General features: G+C 37.7%; 2 protein-coding genes across 2 annotated transcripts; one reads left to right on the top strand and one right to left on the bottom strand.

The window, feature by feature from the left end:
- The first annotated feature begins 1,335 nt into the window (after positions 1-1,335).
- Positions 1,336-2,858, top strand: LOC144648976 (QRFP-like peptide receptor). The gene has a single exon (XM_078508428.1). The coding sequence runs from the start codon at positions 1,388-1,390 to the stop codon at positions 2,339-2,341; it is 954 nt and encodes a 317-aa protein (XP_078364554.1). The 5' UTR covers positions 1,336-1,387; the 3' UTR covers positions 2,342-2,858.
- A 6,075-nt stretch (positions 2,859-8,933) lies between these two features.
- LOC144659805 (large ribosomal subunit protein eL36-like) lies at positions 8,934-14,014 on the bottom strand. Its single transcript, XM_078520330.1, has 4 exons — positions 13,926-14,014; positions 13,520-13,621; positions 9,719-9,853; positions 8,934-9,050 (listed from the first exon to the last, which is right to left on the bottom strand). The coding sequence occupies exons 2-4, from the start codon at positions 13,610-13,612 to the stop codon at positions 8,967-8,969; spliced, it is 312 nt and encodes a 103-aa protein (XP_078376456.1). The 5' UTR covers positions 13,613-13,621; positions 13,926-14,014; the 3' UTR covers positions 8,934-8,966.
- Positions 14,015-14,024: the final 10 nt, after the last annotated feature.

The following is a 14,024-nucleotide window of genomic DNA, read 5'->3' as shown; positions in this document are numbered from 1 at the left end:
TCAAACAAATTCAGCACGTAATTAAGGAACTTGGGAGTAGAAAATTCTTGCAAATCTCGCAAATGAACCATTGTGAAACACTGACATTTCTTGCGCAATAACCGAACAAACGTTTATGTTAAATAACCACCAAGTGGTATTAAAACAGCCGCAAAATTTATATCTACAATCGTTTAATCAATGCATGGGCTAATATTAAAACAAAATGAGAATGCTTTAGGAAAATAACAGAAGAGTTTTCTGTACTCCCCTTTTTTTGCCGTGGAGTACCTAATAAACTTTCTTAACGTGTCAGGTTATCTAGCTTACAAAGTAAACTAATTAGAGACGCCTAACTATGTATTATACGAATTGATCAATTTTTTCGACAGTTTAAATATACTTGAAGGTACTGCGATTTTAATCACTTTAATGGTGGTCATTTTAAATTTTAAACGAAATATACAGCAAATAGTTTTCCTTCGTAACGGTTTAACGTCACTAAAAACATCTTCGGTTTACAAGATGCTGAAGCCCCCGGAAAATTAAACTCAAATAACTCAAATAATATTTGCCAAATTTTTATATCATGTGAGAGTAAGATCAAATGAGAATGTAGTAAGAAAATTACAGCAGAATTTTAAGAGGAATTGTCGCAGAAGAAAAATGCAAAGCAACAAATTTCCATGTATTCGAATCTTCGGAGAAAGTGCTTTAAATTCAAAGATGTCAGTTCAAAAAAGCGTCAAGAGGCAGGATTATGTGTACTATGAACAACTATCAAATACAGTTTAGAGTATGATGTCTGTAGAAAAGATAGACTGTCCACAGCCTCTCGATTTTTCAACGCAAAAAGCCCCCCACCTCCTTGCTTCTTCCGTTTTGCGCTGGCGTCCAGTTTTCTTGCCGTTCTCACCGCGCGCTCATCGATCAAAAAAACACGAAAAAAAACACGAAAAAATAGAGGGCTGTGGACAGTCTATAGAAAAGATGGTAAAACAGTTTTCTAGTCCAAAAGGCAATAATTTTCGGGTAGACGATGCGCCGAAAGAAGAAACAGAAAAGTAAGGAAACATCCGCGAAAAACTATCCCGTGATATATTATCCTGTCAATGCGCGGAAATTTCCTACGTGATCATGACTCGATCATAAAGTCGCAGCTGTCCATTTTCGTCGTCCCTATTCCAAATAGAAAAACGAAAACCTAAGTTGTTTTCAGTAAACGCTGTCAGTTAGTCTTTGAATAATTAATTGTTTGCGTACGAATGACCTCAAACCAAATGATTATCCCGCCTTCAGCAGAATATATATAATGCGGGGGTCGTACGTTAAGTTAGCCAGCCAGATAAAACATCATTTGTTAGAGAAATAGCTGAATAAGAACTGAACTACGAGAATATCGGCAAACATGAACACAACGGCGAATGGAACACAGCCATTGATCATGAGTTGCTTCAGTAATCCTACAGCCTTAAAATTGGGGGAAACCTTCGTTTACTGCCTGATCTTTGTTGTCTCGCTGGCTGGAAACATCTTCATCGGAATAATTGTCTACAAGACGAAAAACATGAGAAAACCCATCAACTTTTTAATCGTAAACATGGCCATGTCCGATCTGCTGTGGTCGATTTTCCTCTTCCCGCTGATTATAACAGAGCTGTACGTCGACTCCTGGCTGATCGGTGGTCCTCTTGGCCTAGCCTTATGTAAGCTGGTTCCCTTCCTACATGATGTCTCCCTTGCTGTTTCTATTCAGAGCCTGGTTCTGATAGCAGTGGATCGATTTGGTGCTATGGTATTTCCCCTCCGTTCCCCACTCATCAGTTCAAAGCTGTGCCACTTCTTCATTCTCGCCACTTGGATCTTCGCAATGGCTACCTGGTCCCCAGATCTCTTCGCCTTCAAACTTGTTGAATATCCGGGAGGGCTGGAGTGTGCGCTTCAGTGGAATGAAGTCTTTGGCGAGTCCTCGTCTTATGAAAATTACATATTAGCTATACAAATTGTATTCTTGTACACCCCGCTAGTTTTGATAGCCATACTTTACACTATAATCTATAGAAAGCTTAAGTCACAGACGATTCCAGGCCAGCAATCGGTCAACGCGACACAGCAACGCGTGAAAAGGAAACGAAATGTGCTGAAGATGGCCATTGCTATTGTTGTAGGGTTTGCAGTTTGCTGGCTTCCCAACAGTATCGGGTGGATTCTGGACCTTTTTGTATCGGACATATCGTCTTGTGGCTTCCGATACTTCTTGCTTATTGCCTTTTTCATGGCTACAGCATATTGTGCTATAAACCCTTGCATCTGTTTTATTTTCAGTTCAAATTACCGCCAAGCATTAAAGAATCTTCTTTAATGCTGTTTAGCGCTCTAGACCGCAAAATCAGGCCACACCGAGTCAAATTTAAGGAGTAGTTCGTAGCAACAGTTAACAAAAAAATCAATTCTCCGCTATAGTACTGAGAGGTTAAACGGATGATTTCTTAAAATAACCAAAAAGATATGAGATTCATGACTTTAATTTTTATATGATAGAAACGAATTGTACTTGTGCACTAAATGGTCACAAATTAAACTTGAATGATGCAAATAGAAACTCTTTTCTCGTTTCGACTAGAACAGTTGTATTAAAAGGCGCTTCGTTTCCATAATTTACCAGACATCAACGAGCAGAATTAAATGCGAAAAAAAGATTGCAATGACACAGGCCGGCGCGTTGATAAAAAAGAAAATCTTTAGTTAACAGCTCTCCATTGAAAACAGGAATATCAAGTAACATCATTCTCTGAAGCGACTACATTTGTGTATAGCTCACCTGAAACTTGTAAATAACATTAATTTCAAAACCGCTTTGTATTTGATTCGATATACACTTCAGAAACACTTGCAGAACGGTTATTTACTGTTCTTTGGACACCGGCTTTACAGTCATTACGTAATGATAGTGTAAACTTTAATTTATATGTAATTTTCATAGGAAGTTATTTAACAACTTTGCAGAACTTTTGATAGCTTTACAATTCGCCATTTTGTAGTTCTTGTAAACTCTATACATAATTTTGTTGTATTTAGGAAGTTTCTGTCGACCTGGAACTTTTTTATTTCAAAACAGCTTTGTATTTGCTTCAATTTACACTTTACTGAAAAGTTTTGCAGAATGGTAAAAATTATAACCGTTCGTTAATTAGAGACCGGCTTTACAATAACTTTGTAGTCTGTATTTTGTAAACTCGATTTGTAGTTTTCTTAAATTAGGAAGCAACAAACTGCGAAAATTAAAAGAACATTAGAGTAAATTGATTCTTTCTACAGCCATTCTATCACTAGTGCCCTGGCCTTTTATAACTTCCCTTTCTGTTACAACCGAGACAAATTAAAGGCCCTCTGACTCCGCACTTTTTCTCTTTTATACATCGTCATTGTTTTCACAGTATTTATAATCCACAGGTGCATAAAAATTTCAGGTTTCTTGACTAATGTTTAAAGGAGAAGTTCACTCCAGAATGGCCATTTATTTTCTCTACGCCAATAAAATGTTTATACAAAGAAATGCATGATATTCCCCAAAATTTCAGCCCTTAACGTGCGCTATAAACCTACGAAATCTTTCCCAACACTTGACAACTAAACGCCGCCATCTTGGAGCTGGTAATGTATGCGTGATGTCAAAGAGCTCAGTCTGAAGTTTGGCGGGAAAATTGAAATACTCGAAACTCATCATTTCTTCGTAGTGGCTTTTGTTTGTCAAAATGCTTGTTTGTGCATCTCCATTTTGCTCAAACAGAGCTCCAAGAAATACAAAAAAACAAGAAGTTTCGACTATTAAAATATTCCCGCCAAACTTCAGGCTGAGCTCTTTGACGTCACGCATACATTACCAGCTCCAACATGGCGGCGTTCAGTTGTGGAGTTTTGGGAAAGATTTCGTTGGGTTATAGCGAACGGCGGAGGCTAAAATTTTGGAGAATGACATATCTTTGTGTAAACTTTTTATTGGCGTAAATAAAATAAATGGCCATTCTAGAGTGAACTTCGGCCTTTAACTCATGCATCCTGTTTGCTATAATTTTACTTTGGATTGCTTTAAATCACCAAATCGTAAATTTCCTGACTGTATTTTCACTAAACAGAGAAGAGGGCACATTACCAAAATAGCTAACTAAGGCCCCGTCCACACTGACCCGGGTAAATTTGAAAACGCATCTTTTTTTCTCCGGTTAGGCCAACCGTCCACACTGAAACGGCGTTTTCGGTCACCGATAACGGAGCTTTTCAAAAACGCACACCAATGAGCGTTTGGACTTGGAGCGTGAAATAGTGTATTTTTATATTTTATTGTAAATAATTTTAGAGGGCCACTGGTTTGTGAGTATTTTTTTATGTTATTTTAGTGCTACCCTCGTTAAATAAAGACTTTACTTTTACTTTTACTTACTAATGACGCGTATCGTTTTCAAATTTACCCGGGTTAATGTGGACGGAAAACATTTTACGCGGCGTTTTCAAATTTACCCAGGTCAGTGTGGACGGGGCCTAAATTTATCTCTGTCTTAAGGTCGCGCAGGACCCTTGCAATCATTAGTATGTATTTATTTAAAGAGTATGCACGAACTGCCAGACGACTGAAGCCGACAACAAACGAAATATTCATGAGAATGTTTGTTTTTAAACTCTTTTGTACAAGTAATTACTAGTAATTGTTCTCAGCTTTGTGCCACGTGCGCTGGAACATAGGGAATTATCATAAATAGATTCACAGCTTTGAATATATCACACGTTGTTGTAAACATTGACTCGGAAGGTCTTCGGAAGCCTCAAAACCTTCAATTTCGTGTCCAAGTTTTCTCCGCCGATATAGAATTTCAAGAGTTGATTCGCGAGGAACATAAACTTGGTGTACTCTATTGTGTTCTGGCTAGAGCGAATTTTTAAATTTCCTTCTCAAAATGAAGATAGCGTGTTTCAAAGTTTAGATTTCACATTTTTACTCTCTTAAAAGCCATAAACTTGTAGCAGTTTTTGAAATCGAAAATTTTGTTCTAGTGGGAACACAAAAGAAGTTACGATTTATCACTAGGCTGTATAATCATTTAATTTGGTGCGCTGTGCTAGCTGAAAACTTGGACACAAAATCGCATTATCTTCAGTTAAACTTTTAAGGGCTTGTAACATCACAGACAACGGTCATCTCTCAGTAAAAGGACAATCATGATGTAATTCCATCATCACTGAATATCCTTATTAAATTTTAGAGGAATCGATATTCAAAATGTAAGTGAATTAAAGCTTTACAAGTTAACACTCCAACAAGAAATTTGGCTAATGAATATATTAATGAGCAAGGGTCCTGCGCGACCTTAACTGTTTAGTTAAAAGCTTTGATGTGACCACAACCAATGAATAATATCTTTATGCCAAAGAAAACTAATCTAAAATTACCCTTTTCGCAAATATATATTTCTCATTTGCATTACAATAGAATCGAAACTTTGTCGCGCAAGCTTCAAAAAGAATATAAACATAGAAACAATTATTACAATTCTCTCGGCTTTTCGATGAGAAAAAATTCTGGTCGAAAAACTTCAATCGGCACACAAAAATATATTGACATGGAATAAAGGAACTCAGGTTGAGGAAATTCCACAGAAAAGGGGAAATGATCTATTCCAAAATGAATTAAGATGACGCAGAATTTTTTTAAATGTGGTATCAGGCGTTAAGTCTTCGTTAAACTGTCACTTAATAAAAGGCGGTCGGCTTTCCTCTGTTGTTGTTTGACGTCTAAAAAAAGTTATATCTGTAAACTTTTAACTTATTTCTTTGGGGGATGCCTAATAATAAAAAGGAAAAATAATACATAGAGGATAATACATGGTTGCGCGGAGATATGAAATTTATCTTCGAGTATTCAAATCGATATTAGCCTGAGTATCAGGCTTTTGCTGATTTCTCCTCTTTCCTTCCCTTTCCCCAATTTTAGGAAATTGTTTAAGACTCCTAAAGTACTGAACTACTCAATTTCCTAGGAGAAATATCATTAGACGTTTATTTTTACTGCCTAATGAGTAAGAGATAACAGAGATCAAGCCAGCTTCTAGGAAACGCTCAGCCAGTTCGAACTTGCAGCCCAACCGGAAAAAGTGCCTTTGCCATGTGGCCGAAAGTAGTGGAATATTAACCTTGTTTGCAGAGAAAGCTGGAAAAAGGTTTGAGAAATGCTCTTTGAGACCAAAAGACAACATTTGGCTTACAATTATGAACCACTGGAGAGAGGGACCCAAAGGAGGGTACTATAGGACACGCTACCAGAGTTATACTTATATAAGCAACATATCGAAGCCAAGGGACTGCTAACAAGGCCGCACCTGCATCTGCTAATCATAAAATCGCTGCAGACGAGCCACTTGAAGAGCCACCAGCAAAACGCTTCCTCAGATCTCATGTTCAGAGATTTGATATTGATAAATGCAACGTTTGCCAAGTAGAGAAATGTGAACCTGGAAAGGGAGCGAGGTCAAGGGAAACTCAAACCCAGAATATCAGCGAGTATGGCAGTGTATCCTTCCTCAGGGCAGCTGAGATAAGGGGCGACAACGTGTGCTGTTGTAGTTAGAAGGACAGGATTGCATTTCTTTCACAGATTTTTGCTAAATTAAGGCATGGGAAATGACCATCAAATTCGTTGAAATATATAAATAACCTTTCAAAACTGTAAAGGAACACAAATACAAAAGGAGGTACGGATGGCCAAAAGCGATGAATATTGAAACGGATTGCGATATGGGTTTTTGAAATATTGTTGGGCTGAACAGTTTTTAAAGTTAATCTTGTTTGCCTGTAACTTTTTAAAAATCATAACGCCCGAGAGACACATTTGGTTGCAATGAAGCCATGTTTTTTTTTTTTTCATTTAAGTCCATAAAAGTAATTTCTTTGCAAACATTAAGTTTCATTGCGAGTATTTGATAATTATGTTTGCCTTGAGACGCTAACAAAGCCACTGAAGATAAGGAATCTAGAGGCTACAGCAAGGCATTTGGCAAATTGTGTCATTATCTTCAAAGTGAAGTCATCGTTATTAAAACGAGAATCCTCAACATGACCGCAGAACTTGATGGAAAATTTCTTTCACACCTAACATTGACCTAAACGAGGAAGGCATCATCAGTGACATCAGTGACATCAGTGACTACAGATCATCAAAGCTCAAGCAATGACTGAAAGGAGCATTTGCGAAACAGTTAGACTTCCGCAAGCCTTCTGATCCTAGCCAGCCCGAGCTTGTTTATAGCGCCAATGTCAAGAAGGGAGAAATTGTTGAGTCCTTGGTTTCGCAATCAGATCTCGTGACAGATGATGGGTTAGAGTTTGGAGCAGAGGAGATTGATGAGCAAGACCCAAGAGCCAGGAAGGAAATTGCACATCAGGTGAAGTCCAGGCCTCTCAGGCGGGTTAACCCTTTGACTCCTGGAGATTTTCCAAAAAAACGCATTTTTTAGGTGTTTTTGACCTTTTAAGGTCTATTATAAGCTAAAATAGCTCCAAATCACTGAAATCGGCCCTCAAAACACAAAATGCATGCTTATTTCTCACCAGAATCACGTTAAACAACTTTTTAGCTCGTGCATGCGCACAAATCAAAGTTTGGACAGTTTTTGGACGATAAACCATCCTACCACTTTAGGCTTTTCGTTTTTTTTTTTTTTTTTTTTTTTTTCGCTTCTCCTTTTCTTCTTCTTCCTTTCTTTTTGATGCAGTGTTTGGCCTTCTAGCAGGCTTCGTTTTAGTAGAAGAATTTCCACGAAAGCGTAAAGGAGGCAAGAACTACTTACCATGGACAAGCAAAGGGTGGAAAGAGGCAATTTTCCTCTGAGTTTTTCGCTAAAATTTTGAAGCGTTTTGGTGCATATTTCAAGTTCCATTAATCTAATCGCCCTGGTTTAGGTATCGTTGGAAAGGTCTTCTTCTGCTTCACAATTCGAGCATAGATGTCGCCTTTCTGGGTAAAAGGTGATGACGTCACAAGCGGGACAAATGCCCCGATCCTTTGCGGCCGGTTTAGGCCGGTGCAGGAGTCAAAGGGTTAAAAAAAAAAAAACAGCTTCAGGCATGCCCACATTGGTCTCCTGTAGGATTTCAATTTAAATTTTCCAAAAGGCATCTTCGTACTCTTAATAAAGGTCCATGAAAGAGGTCCATTATATAATATTAACAACAACAAAAACAACAACAACAATATTAATAATAATAACCTTAAGGTTACTGTTTTTTTAGCGATTTTTTCTGAGCAAGATTTAGTGACTATATATATTTAATTAAGCGATATTTTGAAAACCAGTTTTTAATGAACATATAGCTAAAATAGAAATAAATGTTCAGTAAAGAACAAACTCACTTGAGTTGAACGAAAATTTGCATTGCCAGGCTCTCCGGTCGAGGACTTGGCGAAAAGAAAGCGGGAGGAGAAAGGAGGCCCAGGCCCTCCTCGGCTCACTGCGCTCTCCCATCAGATCGGAAGCAGGCTATGCCAGAAAGAAACGCGTGAAAGAACAAAGTTACCGGCATGCATTTTTAAAAGAATTTTACGAGCCGACTATGTTTAATTTTGTTTTCCTTTAGGGTGGGAGAAGGGTATTAAATTTCACCGAGACAATTTTTACCGAACACTAAATTTAGCGATTTTCGCCCAAGTCACTAAAATTAGTAGCTACATAGTTCTACAGGTGACACAGGACACAGTTTTTATAAAATTATGTTACCATGGCAACTCACTTGTTCCCAGAACCCACCAATTTGTTTTTAAAATTCAAGGATTTTTCAGTTCGGAAAAAATGAAACCTGGCAAGATGTCTGCCTAATCCATTTATGTTTTGTAAACAGTGTAAAACAAGATCTAGGCTAAGGGTTAACATAACTTGCAAAGAACAAAACAGTATCAGACAAAAACATCCAGAGAAAAGAGATTTTTATTAACAATGGCTTTAGTGCTGAGCTTGTTTTCTCATTGCAGCAATGACTCCCTGCATTTCTTCACGCTTCTTCTTTCCACGGGTGTGAGTTCCAAGCTAGAGTAAAAAAAAAAGATCAAGTTATGTGAAGTTCATTCTGAATTATTCAGACAGAGAGACACCTTTATTTAATTAAAAGGCTCAAGGTAGTCCTTTAACAACAGGAGCCCTGGGCATTAAAATACTCAATTACATATACATCACCAAAACAGTACAGTTTTATATACTACAAAAACTATTTACAATGTAGTTATAAAAGTAATGTAATGTATAAAAAGTTAGGTCTAAAATGCTATCTAAAAAAAAAATTAAAACAAAGCGTCCATGAATGTAAAAGCAACTCTTTGTGACTTCTGTTCTAACAGCAAGTGAAGCAGATTGCATTGCATAGTTGCATGCATGCATCTTGTTGTTAAATGTACAATTGTCCTTAAAGGACCCTTGTTGGCCTCCCCATTTTCAATGCCATCGAAATTATGAAAATTGTATGATGAAGTTAAATCTCATTGCATTGCTGTAAGTTGTATTACTGGAACTCTGTTTAACTACCTTTAGCAGTTTCACAGAGATCCCTTTCGTTTAGACGCGCTTCACATAAATTTTATACCAAAACTCTCGTATGTAAACAAAAAAAGGGCGTGGCTGACCAGGGTCCTTTAAAATATTGAGGGAATGCCCTTCAATGACAAAAAAACACCATCTGTGAGTGCATAGAAATTTCTTACCCTCTTTTTGACAAATTTCAAAGCTCTTTTATCTTTGCCGATTCTTAGCAACTCCATGCACCGTTTCTCATATGGAGCAAATCCAACAACTTCCCGCACAAGATCACGGATGAACTTCACCCTTTTGTTTCCAGCCTGAAAAAAAAAAAATGATTGCAAATGGCTTGTCAAAATATTGATCAAAATAAGCCTTTTTTAAGCACCACCTTCACTATTATTCAGGAGATTCAAATTATTACCAATAACTTTCAATGACTACCTGAGAGGTTTACTAAACCCATATCCAAGTGAGAGGCATGGTAGCCTAATGGTTAACGGGCTCGACTCCGAGGTGAACGGCCCAGGTTTGAGGCCTGGCCGGGGCGCTGCATTGTGTTCTTAGGCAAGACACTTTATTCTCACAGTGCCTCTCTCCGCCCAGGCATATAAATGGGTACCTGCGAATTTACTGCTGGGGGGTAACCCTGCGATGGACTAGCATCTCATCCAGGGGGAGTAGCAATACTTCTAGTTGCTTAATGCTATGGAAACCGGGATAAGCTCCAGCTGTATGGGCCACTTGGCTCAGACACATACTTTACGTTTACCTACCATTTACTGATCACCGTTATTGCCATCATTTTATTTGGCACAAAAGAAGAATTATTGATTACAATTGAACAGTTTAGGTAGAACAAAGAGACCTCCAAGAAACCACCAGACTTATAGGGAAGGCCACCTCAGTTATCAAAATAATAATGTCGTGAAGCTACTGACACCATGTTTTCACAAGAGGTGTTTACCTAGGTTTTGCTTTAACTTGACTAACGTAGTAAACCTCAGTTATTGTCGGCAAAATCAAAAGAAAGCCAACCTACATGTAGGTTTGTTGACAGCTACATGTAGATTAGTTACCAAAAGTAACCGAGGTAAAAGCAGACAGGGACAGGACATCTTGGCGGCAAGTGTTCGAAGTGAGCAAAACAGAGAAAAATTTAGGTAAAACGGTGTAAAGATGATTCCTGTACTGTCATTTTCTTTTTTTAAAAAATGTACAACAACTTTTAGCTTGCAAGACATGTTTCGATCGTTCCAACGATCATCTTCAGTTGTGGGATCGTTTACAGTTGAAGTTGAATTTTTTTACAAGCAATGACATAACATGCGTGATACGCAACATTTGTGATACTTTTTAAATTTAACATGCAGCATTTAAATGCGCGAGACATGGAACAATGCGCGCGGGTATAAATACACGGCAAAGAAATTAAACAGTAAAAATAACTTAGTAAATTACAATTATTACACAAAATGATGCAAAAAAATTAAATTAAATTAAACGACACTTATTTATAAGAAAATAACATAAAACTAAAATGAAAGAGTTAAGTCAGCATGTTTGAGCTGCTTATTTAACGTGGGGTTTTCCCAGCGGATGTGGACAGCCTCTTTTAAAATTAGCTGTAGTCTATTGGGTGCAGAATCTACAATAGAAAAGCAGTTCTTAGATGCAAGCCTACGGCATGCCTCAGACTGCTGCAGATGTTGGTAAATGTGTGAGTTCCTGTCCCTACTCAGACGCTCACGAATGCGCGTTGAAAGATGACGGCTAGTTTCGCCGATGTAACAGGCATTACATCCTGCACAAGAAAATTTGTAGACAACGAGCGAACGGAGATCGAGAGGAACAGGATCCTTCACACTGAACATACCGTAATGATTCGATTTAGCGCCCTCCTTCCAATAAGCGCCCCCTTCCGAATAAGCTTGCTTCAAAATTTGTTTCCAAGAAGCAAAATTTGGTTATGCTACACTGCAGAAACATTTTGTGCTTCCGTGCAGCATGGAACCATGGCAAAACGAGGAAACAATTATGTCAACATGTTTCTCGTTTTGCCAGGCCTCTACAGTTAATGCCATATTGTACAATCACGTTTTATAAATAAACCCTAACATTGTACTTGAACAGATTGGCATATTGTAAAACATGGAGTGGAGTGGAGTGGAGTGGATTTGTAAAACATGGAGTTGTAAAACATGGATTTGTAAAACATGGAGTTGTAAAACACGGATTTGTAAAACATGGATTTGTAAAACATGGAGTTGTAAAACATGGAGTTGTAAAACACGGAGTTCTAAAACACGGATTTGTAAAACATGGATTTGTAAAACATGGAGTTGTAAAACATTGAGTTGTAAAACATGGATTTGTAAAACATCGATTTGTAAAACATAGAGTTGTAAAACATGGAGTTGTAAAACATGGAGTTGTAAAACATGGATTTGTTAAACATGGAGTTGTAAAACATGGATTTGTAAAACATCGATTTGTAAAACATGGAGTTGTAAAACATGGAGTTGTAAAACATGGATTTGTTAAACATGGAGTTGTAAAACATGGATTTGTAAAACATCGATTTGTAAAACATGGAGTTGTAAAACATGGAGTTGTAAAACATGGAGTTGTAAAACATGGAGTCGTAAAACATGGAGTTGTAAAACATGGAGTTGTAAAACACGGATTTGTAAAACATGGAGTCGTAAAACACGGATTTGTAAAACATCGATTTGTAAAACATGGAGTTGTAAAACATGGAGTTGTAAAACATGGAGTTGTAAAACACGGATTTGTAAAACATCGATTTGTAAAACATGGAGTTGTAAAACATGGAGTTGTAAAACATGGAGTCGTAAAACATAGAGTTGTAAAACATGGAGTTGTAAAACATGGGGTTGTAGTTTTTAATACTTGAGTGGTGTTACCCCTTAAAAATCCAGTTGAGCCACTCTGTATTTATATCATTTAATTGCCGCCATCTTCGTTCCCATGGCCGTTCCGTGACTTTGGAGATAGTTTTCTCCGTTGAACTGGAACGGAACGGAACGTGGGACGGAATAGGAGGGCTGTTATTGTGGTATTTTACGTGTGCTTGGCATACTATTGTGATACCCTCTTCCTGTGGGATGTTCGTATATAAGCCTGCTACATCCATACAAACTAAGATGGTCTCATGTGACACATGAGGTTTTTCTATAAAGTTAATGAAATCAGACGTATCTTTCAGATACGATGTTTGTTTTTGAGCAATTGGCTGTAATAAATGATCCACAAAGGATGATATCCTTTCGGTCGGCCCTTTGTAGCACGATATAATGGGTCTACCGACTGGCAGAGGTTTGTGGATTTTTGTTTAAGTGTAGATCTCGAAGATCGGTATCCTGGGTGGATTAGGAGTTTGTGAAAGCCATTTTTTTGTCATGTCGTCGATATGTTTGCCATTGTAAAAGTTGAGTTATAAGTTCACTTGTATTTTACAACTCCACGTTTTACAACTCCATGTTTTACGACTCCATGTTTTACGACTCCATGTTTTACAACTCCATGTTTTACAACTCCATGTTTTACAACTCCATGTTTTACAACTCCATGTTTTACAACTCCATGTTTTACGACTCCATGTTTTACAACTCCATGTTTTACAACTCCATGTTTTACAACTCCATGTTTTACAAATCCATGTTTTACAAATCCATGTTTTACAACTCCATGTTTAACCACTCCAGTCCATGTTTTACAAATCCACTTCACTCCAGTCCACTCCATGTTTTACAATATGCCGTGTTTTACAACTCCATGTTTTACAAATCCATGTTTTACAACTCCATGTTTTACAAATCCACTCCACTCCACTCCACTCCATGTTTTACAATATGCCGAACACATTCCCCTTAACATTCCTTTTCCCCGTCAACAAATTATACTGGGCTAGGGATAACACTGTTCAAACACGACTAATGACACAAAGAGTGAAAAGCTCTTACCCCTTTTCTTCTGGATGGTTTAGGTTTCTGGACTGTCTTCGTGGTTTTATGACCCTTCTGGAGTCCCACCGCCATTTCTATGTTACGAGCCATGTTTGTTTCCTGTGTGATAATCATTTACAGGAATTATGCTTACTATTTCAAGGTTCCATGAAGAAGCTGACATAAACTTACACCATTTTTACTGAATAAAACCTTCTTATACACGGAAATCTTTAAAGTATTTACCCAGTTAGACAGAGTTTGCAATGCACGTATTGTGTTATGAGCGAGGAAAACAACTTCTAATTTTCGGAATACAAAGAAATAAGCTGAACTAGATACAAAGCAAGATTCTTTTAATTCATTTTACATGAAATATGTAGAAAACACTCACGGATGGCAAAGATACGAGACGATGAATTACCTTATTCGCAGAACACAACTATGGCCGAAATCAACGGAGAGAAGAGGACGAATCTGCAGTGACGAAACACTTTTGACAGCGGCTGTATTTCTGAAAAGA

The sequence above is a fragment of the Oculina patagonica genome, chromosome 1 (genome assembly GCF_052425735.1).
Source record: "Oculina patagonica isolate OP01 chromosome 1, crgOcupat, whole genome shotgun sequence".
NCBI classification, from domain to species: Eukaryota; Metazoa; Cnidaria; class Anthozoa; order Scleractinia; family Oculinidae; genus Oculina; species Oculina patagonica.
This window is presented reverse-complemented; position numbering and strand designations above follow the sequence as displayed.